A 14,435-nucleotide genomic window follows, 5' to 3' on the forward strand; every position below is an offset into this window, starting at 1 on the left:
CTGAAAAAAAAAACTTGCGGCCGGGCAGCTCCAGCGTCTGGGACTACAGTGCCACAAATGGACTAGGACAACAGTGCGAGTCCAAGGAAATGTATATTGCTGCCCCCATCTTATCACAACCAGGACAACAGTGCAAGTCCGGTGAAATGGATGACATAGTCTCCATCCTGCCACAACCAAGTCGTCAGTGAGCACATTCATTGGAATGTATCGCAGTCACAGTCTTCACCTTGTACTTGGGGAGGGATGGGGTCCCTCCCAGTTTGGAAACATTAAAGTTGAATGCTTTGGAAATATATTTGTGTCATTCTCTCAAGGACGTGTCTCTAATCATTTGTGGCATGTCTCATCTCCAGCACCTTGCCAACACGGTGGGAGAGATGAGACAGTCACAACTAGACCGAATAGGGCCTGGCATCTCCAGCCCCTTGCCAACACGGTGGGAGAGATGAGACAGTCACAACTAGACCGAATAGGGCCTGGCATCTCCAGCCCCTTGCCAACACGGTGGGAGAGATGAGACATTCACAACTAAACCAAATAGGGCCTGGCATCTCCAGCCCCTTGCCAACACGGTGGGAGAGATGAGACAGTCACAACTAGACCGAATAGGGCCTGGCATCTCCAGCCCCTTGCCAACACGGTGGGAGAGATGAGACAGTCACAACTAGACCGAATAGGGCCTGGCACCTCCAGCCCCTTGCCAACACGGTGGGAGAGATGAGACAGTCACAACTAGACCAAATAGGGCCTGGCATCTCCAGCCCCTTGCCAACACGGTGGGAGAGATGAGACAGTCACAACTAGACCGAATAGGGCCTGGCACCTCCAGTGTCTTACCAACTCAATGAGAGAGATGAGACGTACAGTCACAACTAGACCGAATAAGGCCCGGCAGCTCCACCGTCTTACCTGCATGCAGAGAGATATATGAGACAGTCACAACGAAACTGAAATGGGCCGGGCGCGAGTTTTTTTACAGGTAGGTTCGTACCATTGTGCACATTGACAGCCAAGAAATTTATTACTGAAATAATTAAGTAAATGAAAAAAGAAGCAATAAAAACAAAAAGTGCATAATTTTTTGGGTCCTTCCGAGATTCGAACTCGCACCATTTGTCAATGTGCATCGCTGATCTTGTTTACTGACCAACAGCACGTGCGTTTCTTACTTGATGACGTCAGGCGAAGTTACTGAGCTCTGATTGGCTGTCAATGTACACACTGGTACGAACCAACCTGAAAAAAAAAACTTGCGGCCGGGCAGCTCCAGCGTCTGGGACTACAGTGCCACAAATGGACTAGGACAACAGTGCGAGTCCAAGGAAATGTATATTGCTGCCCCCATCTTATCACAACCAGGACAACAGTGCAAGTCCGGTGAAATGGATGACATAGTCTCCATCCTGCCACAACCAAGTCGTCAGTGAGCACATTCATTGGAATGTATCGCAGTCACAGTCTTCACCTTGTACTTGGGGAGGGATGGGGTCCCTCCCAGTTTGGAAACATTAAAGTTGAATGCTTTGGAAATATATTTGTGTCATTCTCTCAAGGACGTGTCTCTAATCATTTGTGGCATGTCTCATCTCCAGCACCTTGCCAACACGGTGGGAGAGATGAGACAGTCACAACTAGACCGAATAGGGCCTGGCATCTCCAGCCCCTTGCCAACACGGTGGGAGAGATTAGACAGTCACAACTAGACCGAATAGGGCCTGGCATCTCCAGCCCCTTGCCAACACGGTGGGAGAGATGAGACATTCACAACTAAACCAAATAGGGCCTGGCATCTCCAGCCCCTTGCCAACACGGTGGGAGAGATGAGACAGTCACAACTAGACCGAATAGGGCCTGGCATCTCCAGCCCCTTGCCAACACGGTGGGAGAGATGAGACTGTCACAACTCGACCAAATAGGGCCTGGCACCTCCAGTCCCTTGCCAACACGGTGAGAGAGATGAGACAGTCACAACAAGACCGAATAGGGCCTGGCACCTCCAGTGTCTTACCAACTCGATGAGAGAGATGAGACAGTCACAACTAGACCGAATAGGGCCTGGCACCTCCAGTCCCTTGCCAACACGATGGAGATTTGAGACAGTCACAACTAGACTAAATAGGGCCTGGCATCTCCAGCATCTTACCAACAAGGTGGGAGATTTGAGACAGTCATAACTAGACCGAATATGGCCTGGCACCTCCAGCCCCTTGCCAACACAATGAGAGAGATGAGACAGGCACAACTAGACCGAATAGGGCCTGGCACCTCGACTCTCGTAAACTTTATGAAAGATGGGACAGTCACAAAAGGGACTGAGTTCTATCCCATCCCTACGCATTCTCTGGACATCATCGGTGTGCAAGTTTATGGGGAATGTATTTTATCGTCTCCATCTTGTCATAATCAGAAAGCATGTAAAGTCCACAGTGAGGTATTTACACTGTCTTCATTTTGTCACAACCAACCATTTTATTGCAAGTTCAAAGACTTGTGCCTGGTGGTCTCCACTTCACGATGCAGAGAGTGTCTTGATAATCACGACAGGCCTCTACAAGCATACATTGTTGATGAAATCAACAAGAAATCATGTCATAATATTAATTGTATTTTTATTCAATAATCTTATTCAAGGCACAAAATCTTGTCCTATTTGCAGCACCAAGACTTTGGGAAAAGCAAAATAATAAAGGATTAGAATATTATTTACAACAGAAACAAAATGATCCTAATCCTTGATTGGGTACGAAATGTTATAAACAGATGTCAATGAAGCCTGGTGTTGGTGCCATCTTTCATCTGCCCAACGCTAGGACGTACTTGCATGTCTCATCTTTTAAAGGGAAACCTGACCATCACATGATAGTCACACTAAAGGACACCAACACCAGCTGAAGCAGGTGACATCCTAAAAGCACCAAAAGCGGTACCAAATATACATAATTGATAGAATTGAAAACTGCCAAACTTTCACAGCGCTTTATTTCTGCAATTTGTGAAAATTGTTATAGTGGATTTCTTCTCGTTTTTTACAATCATATTTTTTTCTTCCTGATTTTTTTTGCCAAACCAGCATATTTGCAAAATCAGCAAAATAAAATGCTGTGAAAATTTTGTAGTTGGCAGTCAATGTAATCCACCCAGTATTTAAATCCCCATGATCACCCTGACTTTGTTCTTTAAGAGACAAAAGGCATAGAGACGCCACTGGAGAAGACCGTCTCTGTGTCATCCTCTTCTTACGTCTGAGCATGTACCGCCCTCTATTAAGGAACTCTAATGACAGGTCGGCAGTATCCGTCTTCAGGTACGACACATAACATCACGTTTACACTCTAGACTATGAACACTTACCTCTAATTCGGCTCCACGTCAACGAGAGCCAGACCACTTGTACATTATATACACAAGGTGCACAGCAGCCCTGGTCCATGAACATACTATACTGCGTTCCATATAAAATTACATACTTACATTTTTACAATATTAAATTTTTTAACATACATGTTCTGTTCCTTTTTCTTATACCTTTACTGTAGAGCCAGTTACTTCTTTGGCAATTTTACACACCCCTTGTTTATCATGTTAAAAACCTAATTATGGAAATATTTAAGCAAACATAAATAATATATCCATGACTAAAAGCCGTCCACCACAATATTAGATTACATTTGGCAGACAAAAATTACAAATAAAGTGGCATTCAATCTTGAAAAGTAAAATACCCAAGATTCTCCTGAGGAGATGTTTTATGACCGTCAAGCCAAAATGTCTGACAATCAACAAGAAATGCATGACTTTGATTTTGTTGATTTGTCCAGCAAAGGGCAACTGACCCTTTATAACAATCTGTATAATGTTTTTTCAGTACTTAACTTCCTCTCAATATTCCTAAGGACCAATATCGTGAGGCTAGATTGTCAGAAAATTTGTATGATTGCATGATTTCTGTAATCTTCCCAAATATCAATATTCTGACGGAACAGTACATGTAATTGCATGACACATTATCGTATCAATTAACACCAATTAAACTATACTGACGTAACTCCATTTGGAAATCTAAATGCATGGGTGCTAATTGATGGAAATGTCAGTTAAGATTCACCTCACTTGACAACGCGTGACCCATCGACCAAGACGTGCAAAGGAAAAACATATGTTTCTCACAGCGATCCTGGTGAACCCAGCATTGACCACTACCAGCAATACCAGTACAGAAGAACCTCTCAACAAGGGACACCCTTGGGACTGAGACGTTCTGTCAATTATAGAGGTCAAATTGAATGAAAAAGACCAATTTGGTACCAAAATCAGTGTCCTTAATAGCATGGTGTCCAGCTTACAGAGGTGTCTGCTAAGAGATGAACATGAGTATGGCGATGTCCGTCATCATGATTAGGATCCTGAACTGTTCCACTGTCCATCTCAGTAGAGAACATCCCATCCACACAAAAACAATCCATGTTGTGACCACCTACGAATCAGGTGTCTTGCCACATTACCATAAATGGATATGTCATCCATATCAAGTGTCATCCTTAACTTCCTGTCACATTCTAGCAATATCCTCCATAACGTCTCTATATAAATGCCACCCTCAACCCACTATATGTCCATCACTTCCAGAAACCACTGAACACCACTCTCAGCGCAATACCATTACATCATTCATAATCATTTAAATAGCGGTAATCACAGAATATCCTCGCGATTCAAAATCTACAAAACTCTGTCAATCAATCAATTACTTATTACTGTCAATTAGTTCGTCTAATGAATCACAGGATCAATTGTCCATCTTTAGATCGGCCATCATGGATGTGAAATCTGACAATCGTTGATAGTCCTCGTCCTCGTCCTTTTCGTCTCGTTCTGTTTCATTATACGCCGGGTTGGCCGTATTCCGTGGCAACTGCAGCGTACACGGCAGCATTTCTTGCATGACTGTATGGTGGATGACTAAAGCCATCAGGCTCGGCCACTCTTTCTCCAAACCCTGCAAAGACAACAAAGAGATTTGTTTTTTTACATCACATAATAGATTAGTTTTTAATATCAAACTGTTTTTACAAAATTAGAACATTCGAGCTAGCCACTTAACACCGTTATTAGCACCCTTTGACGTCTAAAACCAGACACGGGTGTGCATTCCCAGATTGTTCGAGTAACCCCTGAATTAGCACGTCTGCCAGTTAAAGTTATAGTAAGGTTTTTGCTTGGTGACAGATCTATACGGTCAATGAAAAAGATTTTTTCACACTAAGGAGAGGTTCAACTCTCAGGCGTCAATATTTACGCCCCTCTACTCCTGACAACCACACAACCATGCCCCTCCCCTGGCAAACTTGGAGCGAAAGAAAGTTCACGAATTAACACGGAAGTGTGTGTGGGGAGAGCTGAGTAGAGGGAGGGATCACCCCTGGCAACATAGGCCCATGAAAGACGCCATTGTATTCTGGTGAAAAGTATGTACCTTTAGTCTGTATCCTCCTCTCGATGTGCGGGTTATTAAATAATGCGAGATCCCTGTTGGATTATCAAACTTTGGCACCTTAACAGACAGAGCGAAACAACCAGGGTGTGTGGTACTGTCACGCACAATGAATGACCCAATCTCTTCTTGCGACAGAATCTCCAACGCAATCTCTCTGAAATGTAAAAGACATTCTTTTAAAAACTCAATCCTGTAAAGTACCACCAGACGCAGTGTGAAAATACATTTCACCTACTAACTCGAAAAATAAAGCTTCTGAAAAATCAGTAGAGAGATACTGACCTGGGTATTCCAGCTTGATACCAGGAAGCTTGTCGGAGCGTCGAGTCATCCAGTGGACCAGCACCGTCATATCTTCGCAGGGAGTCAAGTCTGAAACGATACAGAGACGAATATCAGCATCGACATAATATATTTCAGAGTTCCGAGCATCCGAGTACTTGTTTGAAAAGCAACAAAATCTGAAAACAGAAGATTGCGTTAATTCTCCGAATTGATGGCTTATGTTGCAATATGTGGACATCCTGAGAAGACACACTATAATCAGGAAAGTACAGGATGAGTATAAAGACAACTGAAACATCTTTGGAAATCGAGGGCCTACCTAACCCAGTCCGTTGGATGTCGAATTGAATTTTGTTTCTTTTTCCCCTTTTTCCATGAAAACATCAGAGAAATATACCACGGAGAATTACTCCTGACGAAAATATCATGGATGTGTATGCTCTTGTGTGGTAACCTCTAAATGATACAAGAAATTATGTAGGTTTGCAAACACTCTAGACTTCTTAGATATGGAGCCAACTCTCCTTGGCTCGGGAGTACATTTCATAAATTGTGCACAGAGCACTTTACCGTACATGCAGAAATTACAGGTAAAGCTTGTACGGAAACGCAATTTATGTATATAACAACTCGCCAATTAAAGATAAAAACACTAAAAATCGACCTCATGCGGAGGAAGCCATATCCCTGTATAAAGAGTACATATTACATAGGTAATTCCGCTCAGGTAATATTGAAACGAAACGAGCAAGAAGATTACAGACGGTAAGAAACTGGAGACATCAGAATGCGAAAAATGAAACAGTTATTGTAGGTAAGTCAAGGTGCTCCCAACTAATGAGCCAGCGCTAGTTAGCATGTGTAAGCAACACCAATTAGCCAACACATTAAAGATGTGCGCTGTTCGTAAGAAATTTGACAATTTGTATCTGTAAATTTGAAATTGTGTTAACATGTACTAAATATGAATTTCACATATTGTAACTAATGTTATGATACAGGAAAGAGACTGTCTTATGATCATTACTTCCATATAGGTTAGTTGAACCCAACACTTAGTGCAGGCTAATTACAGTTGTTATGAAACCTCGTCAAGGGGGATGAAAATACCTATCAATCATTGACTGCCCCGTCAGTGTGCGACGCACTGTGGGAAGGGGCCGAGAACATATTTCACCTCAAGTGACTGTTCCATTCCCATCTGTAGGCCTGCCAAAAATCTCAAGGGTGCACCACTATGTTGAGAATGTTGGAGGAAGTTAGGCATCTAGAGTGTTTCCAACTCAACACCAACCATGCATTATAGCCCTTGGATGTATGGGCCAATACTTCAACTGTGGCAAATATCTTCGAAACTCTAGTGCAGTTTAGTTAGCTAGATTTGACCTACTGAACATGTGGACAATAGCGTTCCACTGGGATTCAGAAACTCGTGTATGGAGTTCAATCGTGATGACTTGTTGCACTAACTGCACTGTTGAGGCGCGGGAAATGGCATCGGAGCAAGCTGGGGCAAAATTCACTTCAACAAACTATAACATATGTATAAACTGAATTTTGAAAAAAAAAGAGTTGGGCCGTTTTGTAATTCAATGATTCAACTGTATTCTTGATAGCCAGTAACTCTAACAATACAATTAAATGAATAGGGGTAAATTGGTTCACTAGGAAAATATTACTGTTCCATGAACTACACCATTTCAAAATACCTTTCAAGCAACTACATTCACTTTCCATGAAGTTGTCACAAGCATTATAGTGAAGACCCAACAAGAACAGCTCTTTGGAAAATTATTGACGTAAAGGGGGCACGCCAAGGTCTCCCTTGTTATTCTCCCCTTTCCACATGGCTTCCATCTACGACAACAATTTCAGTTTGTTGTTTCTAAGATTTAGCAAGGTTTTACGTGTTGGTTCTAATGTGGCAGTGCATTCTCCCCAAGGCCTCACTCATGTTGGTATGGCAGTGGTTTCCCCAAGGCCCAAAATCATGCTGCACTGGAGGGACACTTTACCAAAAAGACTTATGAAATTCCATTCGCAACAACCAAGAATTTGTTAAAAAAAGATTAAAGGGCCATATTGTGTGCTCATACAAACATTGGTAACTGGCTGTGAAAGTTAGTTTATTCAAACATTTTTTATTAGCTACTATAAATTGAAATACTATTCGTACTATTCGAAGTGTTGTTCTTGTAAATTCTTTTGGTTAAAATTAGAGACAACCAGCCTAGGTTGTTAGCTCAGGGCTGTATGCAGGACCATGGTCAAAACCTGCCCTGGCTTGTTTAAGGACCAATGGCTTTATAAAGGGCATTATTACCATCACTGTGCGGCTTGTTTAAGTTATCTACCATCTTGGATTTTGATTTTGGGCTTTCGTCAATCCGCTGCCTTTAACTCAAATCCATGTGGGTGGCCATGAGTTTTCAAGGTCCAAGATGTCATCCATGTCAACATATCCATCCGAGGTCAAAGGGTTAACATGGTTTGATCCTGGTGTCCCATCTGACCAGGATTAAAGGGAAAGGATGAAAGGGGACATGCAGAAATGCGCCAAAATTATATGCAATTTGCTTAAGATTACACAAGCTGACATTCCTGAGGATTATAGACACACTGGGACAGAGACACTGGCACAAAAGACTCCCCAAAACCAATCAAAGAGATTGCCAGGTAATGACCCTCTTATAGGGACTATATAGACCCTTCAAGTGTCTGTTTTTCATGGCATTAGTACAAGACTGGGCAGGATTAATGAAGGGTACAAACCAAAATGGGCTTTCTATTCAGTGATCTATGTGCCCCTTGAAAGAACCTCAAGCGGAAGAAATGTTGCAAATTCAATTTCTCATTTCAAAATTTTTATGTCTATTTCATTTCTAATCTTTTGTCCAATGGAAATCACTCTGCCAAGACACTCACCTTCGAATTATCGAAACTTCCAAATATGTCACACATTTTATACGAACAATCGTTTCCGAGCCCATCCTACAACTGATTTTATGGACAACCATCACAGACTGTCGCTATCGATGTAATCCCAATATCAAGATGTAAATTTCCAAATCATGTCAACGGCAGCATGACGTTTCCCAAGGGGGCAGAATGTATGTTTATAAATTAGGTGTATAGATCAACTGATCATATCCAAGAATGCATGAGTATCAATGCCATTTGGACACACCACCATTGTTAGGTCCAGTTGGAAGAGGTCAAAATGATATCCACCACATGAACAAGAAGTTTACTTTTCCAAGTCAGAAAATTTGTAGTCCTCTGATCAGTGCGAGTATTAGGAGAGAACTGTCAGAGACAAACGTTGAACGATCCTTTGGACATATTCGTCCATTCTTCTAAACCCATTATGTGCATTCCTGGCTATTCAAAGTCATGGCCTGCATAAACACTGGCATACTTGGAAAGCTTATATCCCCGAGCTAGGTCCTATTAGAATTTCACAAAATACTTCTTCTTATAGCCGAATGGGTAACGCATTATATTTGGCCTAGCAGGAGATCTGGACGTATAGGGATGGTCAAACCAGACTACTGTGCACCGACATCAGCTTAGGACTGAGAGGCAACTGGTGCTCTTCATTCAATGCGGTCTCTATAAGCCCACTCCACGAGTTCAGGAGTCCAGTCCTCTTGTTCAGAGACCCTTTCATGACCCTGGCTATTGTAATAGATCAATAGCAGGAGTCTTGGCCAATAGCACGCATTCTTGCCTCACCATAGCCTGTTCTGCTCATGTTTCTTTGGACTATTTCTCTGGAATGTCGGTCTGCTCCAGTGAATCTAGTCATCTTGTTTTACATAAATTAATTAGTTTACCTGCTTTGTTTTGGATTCAGAACAGCTAACTGACTTCCTAAACATGTTACACCCGCAAAAAGGCTAATTTTTGCCATGACAATAGCTAGTTGACTTTCTGAAATATGCAAGCTGTGATCAAGATAAAACATTATTTTCACAGCAGCTTTTTACAACTGTTTTTTTGCTGTGTGAACACACCATAAACATAGCTATAATTGATCTGGCCATAAAATATTTAGATAGACTGATTGATCCTTGGCTAGTACTCCAAGATTGAAATGCCCAGAAATTCACGGGGTGCAGTAACTATGTTCCCCTGATGTTGCAAGATTGTTGTGGAGTTGCCCCAGGGTTTAGGTTTCCACCCAAGCGAAACGCTACACCCTTACATTACAAATCCGACCCTCACCAAAGCAATAGAGCTGACGAGCATTCATAATAGCACCAATTTGAATTCTTAACAAATTAATGGAAACAATTTCAACTATTCCTGAGCGTGGATGTTTGGAATTCCAAATACCCCTGGTACTGATGAGAAGTGGTATCGAGATGCTTTTGATTGAATTCAGTTAGAAATCTCAGAAATGAAATGATTGAAGAAATATGATTTTGCAACAGTGGCTTTTATCACTTCGACACTAATATGGCCTAATCTTGGAAGATGCAGTGTTAATCAAATTTCAATCAACATGATGACTGTAACAAATTGATGTAAATATTCACACCTTTTTTAGGCTTTTGCATGAAAACTAGGCCTACTGTTTGAAGTGCAAACATGATCACAATAGAGATGCAAAGCACAACAGGTATACTTCATAATCTTGTTTGCCGGTACCCTTGTTGAAAAGATGGCAAATACTTCCGTTACTTTATCACTGATGGACCGAATTCACAAAGAAACAATATGGTTCTCTCGACACTTGAAAGACAATTGGTGAGCATGTTCTTGGGGAGATAGATCTGCTTCCCTTGAACACTACCCAGGAAGATAAGCCCAACAGGACAACTACCACTTCACCTGGAATGCAAGCTGGGAAAACACTTGTTCGCCAACAGAAGGCTGCACTCACAGACACAGACATATGGCCTATCACTGTTTCAGAAGTATGAAAGAATTTGGGAATATCTCCAACACAATGGTTTGAGTACATGAATATGAGCACTGATAAGAATTTCCCTTTGAAAAAAAGCCGAAAGCTTTTCTTACATCGGTGATTATAGAGTGTAACCACTTGGATTATTTTCCTTTGACAAATACCCACAGGCTGGACGGGATGTGAGTTGTCTGGTTGGATCGGCAGACTTTTCACAATCCGCATGGCGTCATATTCAAGGTGACATGTCTGTATAGTAAGACGTTTCAATGCAACTCTTACCTATGCCATTTGAGTTGATTTCGCCTGTGTTTCCATAATTTCAAACAATTCATCCTCACTTGCTCCCAATCATCGGACGTCCATCTTCAAAGCAAACCCATTGGACGTCATAAATCCCCAAATTTCATTCCACAAGGTGATTCTCAATGTTCATAATTTGAACTATTCCCTGAGAAGTGAATGACTTTGAAAGTCTGCATGTACCGAAAATCATTCCTTGGTGTGCAATCGGCTGCTGTGACCACGTTCAACTTGGAAAATATCCATCTGAGAAAGTGTACTCCCTTCTATCCGTTGAACAATATCACCATAAGTTTACAAGGAACAAGTTGCAGGCATCAATGGACGTGAGTGTCATCTGCTGCCTTATGAATGCCTACTCAGGGTGGCGTAGATAGGGCCTAATCACCACGCCATGTCACAGCTGGGTTAAGAAGCGTAAAGCGGACATACATGATTGTGTGGTCAAGGTTTTGTATTATTACAATGAAATGACACAAGTTCTTGCAATAATAGGCATAAATAGACACCGAGTCCCTTGAGAGGAATGGAAATGAGTTCACTGAACATGTATAAATGTGTCATATGTCGCGCATTTCTCCACGTCTGGGACAAGGTTGTCTTGTTGCAGGCCTGCAGGACATTGTACAAAATTGAGCAAATTGTTCCTGTTTGATATTCCCATAAGATTCAAACTTGCTGATATCTGGTTGATACACACGTCAAGGTCTCCTGCTCGGAAGACAACGAGCCTCGAGCAATCCGTTCCATGCGTCCATTCCCTCTGAACAATTCGAATAATTCAAATGTGGGAACTTATGTACTTGGATCATGACCTTTGAACTCTGTGCAATGACAAGAGGAATCACGAGCACATGCTGATTCTATCAATCAATGCTTCTAGATATGGTTACCAATGAAACACAGAATGAAATCACCGAAACAAATGAAATGAACTCAAACCAGTGAAATGAGTATGAATTACAGTGTATGAGTTTTTATCATTTAATTAGTATTTTAAGACCAATATTTCAAAAAAATTTCTTATTTCCATTATTATTACTGAAATACTTCATTCCTGTCAACATGGGGCACTTCTAAAGAAATTATTGGTTTTGTCTGGGTCTGCACTATAATTGTGACTGGTATACTAGCTGAATATTTCATCAAGTACATGTATGAAAATATGATCAAATATTGGGTCAGAATAATTCTGCCGGGACTGAATTCCGATTCTGCGTGCGTCCACACAGAGTGCCAAGCATAACATTGTTATTGGTGCAGTAAGTTAACCCTTTGATGTATGAATAAGGTATGTTTAGCTTGTTTGAGACACAAAAGAATTTTAACGGCTTTAGATATTCATAGTCGTCAAAGTGATGGAAATGCACAATGATCAGGCTACATATCTTGCGTTCTGCAGCAAGAAATGGCTGATTTCAGAATAGAATCAAGTTGAGAAGTTTTGTGTGACTATTTATCAGGACGGTGTGAAGTGGGCTATAACAAGCAAAATCAAACAGGGGTCTAAGCCATAGAAAATCACTAGGGACCCTACTAGGGCTCTCTTGGAATGTTTGTAATAATGTTGACAAAATAGCACAGAATTTGTCAGAGTTATGCAGACCTGTTGACGAGAGCATACTTCCGTCTTAGGTTTTTACACCTTACAAGAATATGCCATAAATATGTTGTCACATTTTACTGTATAAGCTTTTTTGGAAAAAGTCCGATATCCTCTCAAGGTTTTCATTTGATTTATGAAGCACGGTGGACATTCTAAAGCTTTAAAGTCGCAGGACATTTTGCTGTTGTCGTTTTTCTTCAGACATTGTTTTTCTAGTCTAGGCCAGCCTTTTTTTTTTCTTTCAAATTTTCGAAAATTTGAAAGAAAATTTTTTAAAATTTTTAATTCAATTTCTCGGATCCACCGACATCTATCAAAACAGATCACGAGTCCCGCTTGTCTCCCGCGCAAACACTCCTCGAGACCTTACATCATGATTGTGACATCTTGAGAGAGCGATTGTGACCGTTGATGACACAACCCCCCTGCGCGATCCCCTTAGCGACAAAATCACTCAAGATCACCTCGTTATCTTTGTCATGTTGCGACAGGGACAAACTCCCTCGGTCTCATCGTAACTATGTGACAATCTAATTGGTATTGTTAACAGGGTCTCAACAAGCTGAGGGGTGTCCACCATTGTTGACAGGTAAATTCTCAGTTGTTGGGCGATGTTGGAATATTACGCCGAGTGCTAAATTTAGACTGCAGCTATTTTTAATTCGGAAATTCTCAGCAGAATTTGGTACAATTTGAAAATGATTTAAAGAAAATGACCAAGTCATAAGATGTGTATACCGTAACGCTAACTACCACTTTTTTTTCTCACTGAATTCGAGCAAAAGCATAGTGGAGAACCATGCTTCTACAAGTAGCTTCCCTATCAGTTCCTGTTTATCTTTACTCCTTGGCCTGTTTGAATGTGATAGATGACCAATTAGTCGACACTTGGTCTAATGCGGCCAATTTCTCACCTGGCCCTTTCAATCTCAGTCTTCAGATTCCAACTAAAAAAGAGCATCAATTCAAAGCAGCGTCCCATATTTCCATGAAAGCCACCCGCCGACAACAACAATGCACTGAAATGAAGATAAAGTGTTCACCCGTGTTTATTTTCTTCACATATTATTCACAAAAAGCCGAACAATATCCGGCATTCCATCGGTGATTAATCTCGTTCCTCCAGGTGTTGTGCCCACCAGGGGGCGTTGGGATTAACGAGGATAAGGACGTGCAGGGGAAATGCGATACCATATCGGAGCAGGACAGACCTCAATTCGGATACCCTGGTCATCATCACGGCGGGAGAGACTCGGAACTTTTTTCTAAAGTAGCAATTGTCATTTTTCAAGCACCCCTGACCTGTTATTATGATTTTAAATTTATCGCTGCAGAATAGCCGGCATTTAGGGAAAGAATGCAATGAAATTTGATCAGAATGAATCCAAATTGGTGCATTTGAAATTCTTATCACAAGAAGTTTACCCGATACCAGAGTAATCAAAGACCACTGTAGCCGCTGATGAATTAGAGATCTTCAAAGTTTTCAATGAAGATGATAAAGTTTAATCAACTTGACTTGGCGAAACACCAAACTTGGCAGGGACACAACAACTCGTTAAAGGTGGAAAACGTGCTTACCCCCAGCTGCGACGTTTCTGCACCATGGCATACTGATTGCTGCTGACAAGTGGCTCCATCTCCATCACCATGCTGGCACAACGTCGGCAGTGGTGCCGCGTCCGGTGACGAGCCGTCATGGCTGAGGGCAGCAGTGCTATATCCAAGGACAGGGAAAGCCCAGTATTCAAAGCTGATCCGCTTTTAGTTCAAATCCATCAACAACTGAATGAAATATCCTCTCTCTGTACTGAGAACTGCTTCTGAATTGA

The 14,435-nt window shown here is 41.7% G+C and overlaps 1 protein-coding gene across 3 annotated transcripts in view; it reads right to left on the reverse strand.

Annotated features, from left to right (window-relative positions):
- Positions 1-2,595: 2,595 nt before the first annotated feature.
- LOC135496686 (tensin homolog) overlaps positions 2,596-14,435 on the reverse strand; it is a 42,291-nt gene continuing 30,451 nt past the window's right edge. For all 3 annotated transcript variants that reach the window (XM_064786153.1, XM_064786151.1, XM_064786150.1), the window contains 3 exons: positions 5,780-5,869; positions 5,477-5,651; positions 2,596-4,999 (listed from right to left, as the gene is read on the reverse strand). In XM_064786153.1, the coding sequence (XP_064642223.1) occupies positions 4,790-4,999; positions 5,477-5,651; positions 5,780-5,869 (475 nt within the window). In that variant the 3' untranslated portion in view covers positions 2,596-4,789. The remainder of the gene's footprint in view (positions 5,000-5,476; positions 5,652-5,779; positions 5,870-14,435) is intronic.

Source organism: Lineus longissimus, chromosome 12, assembly GCF_910592395.1.
Source record: "Lineus longissimus chromosome 12, tnLinLong1.2, whole genome shotgun sequence".
Lineage (NCBI taxonomy): Eukaryota > Metazoa > Nemertea > Pilidiophora > Heteronemertea > Lineidae > Lineus > Lineus longissimus.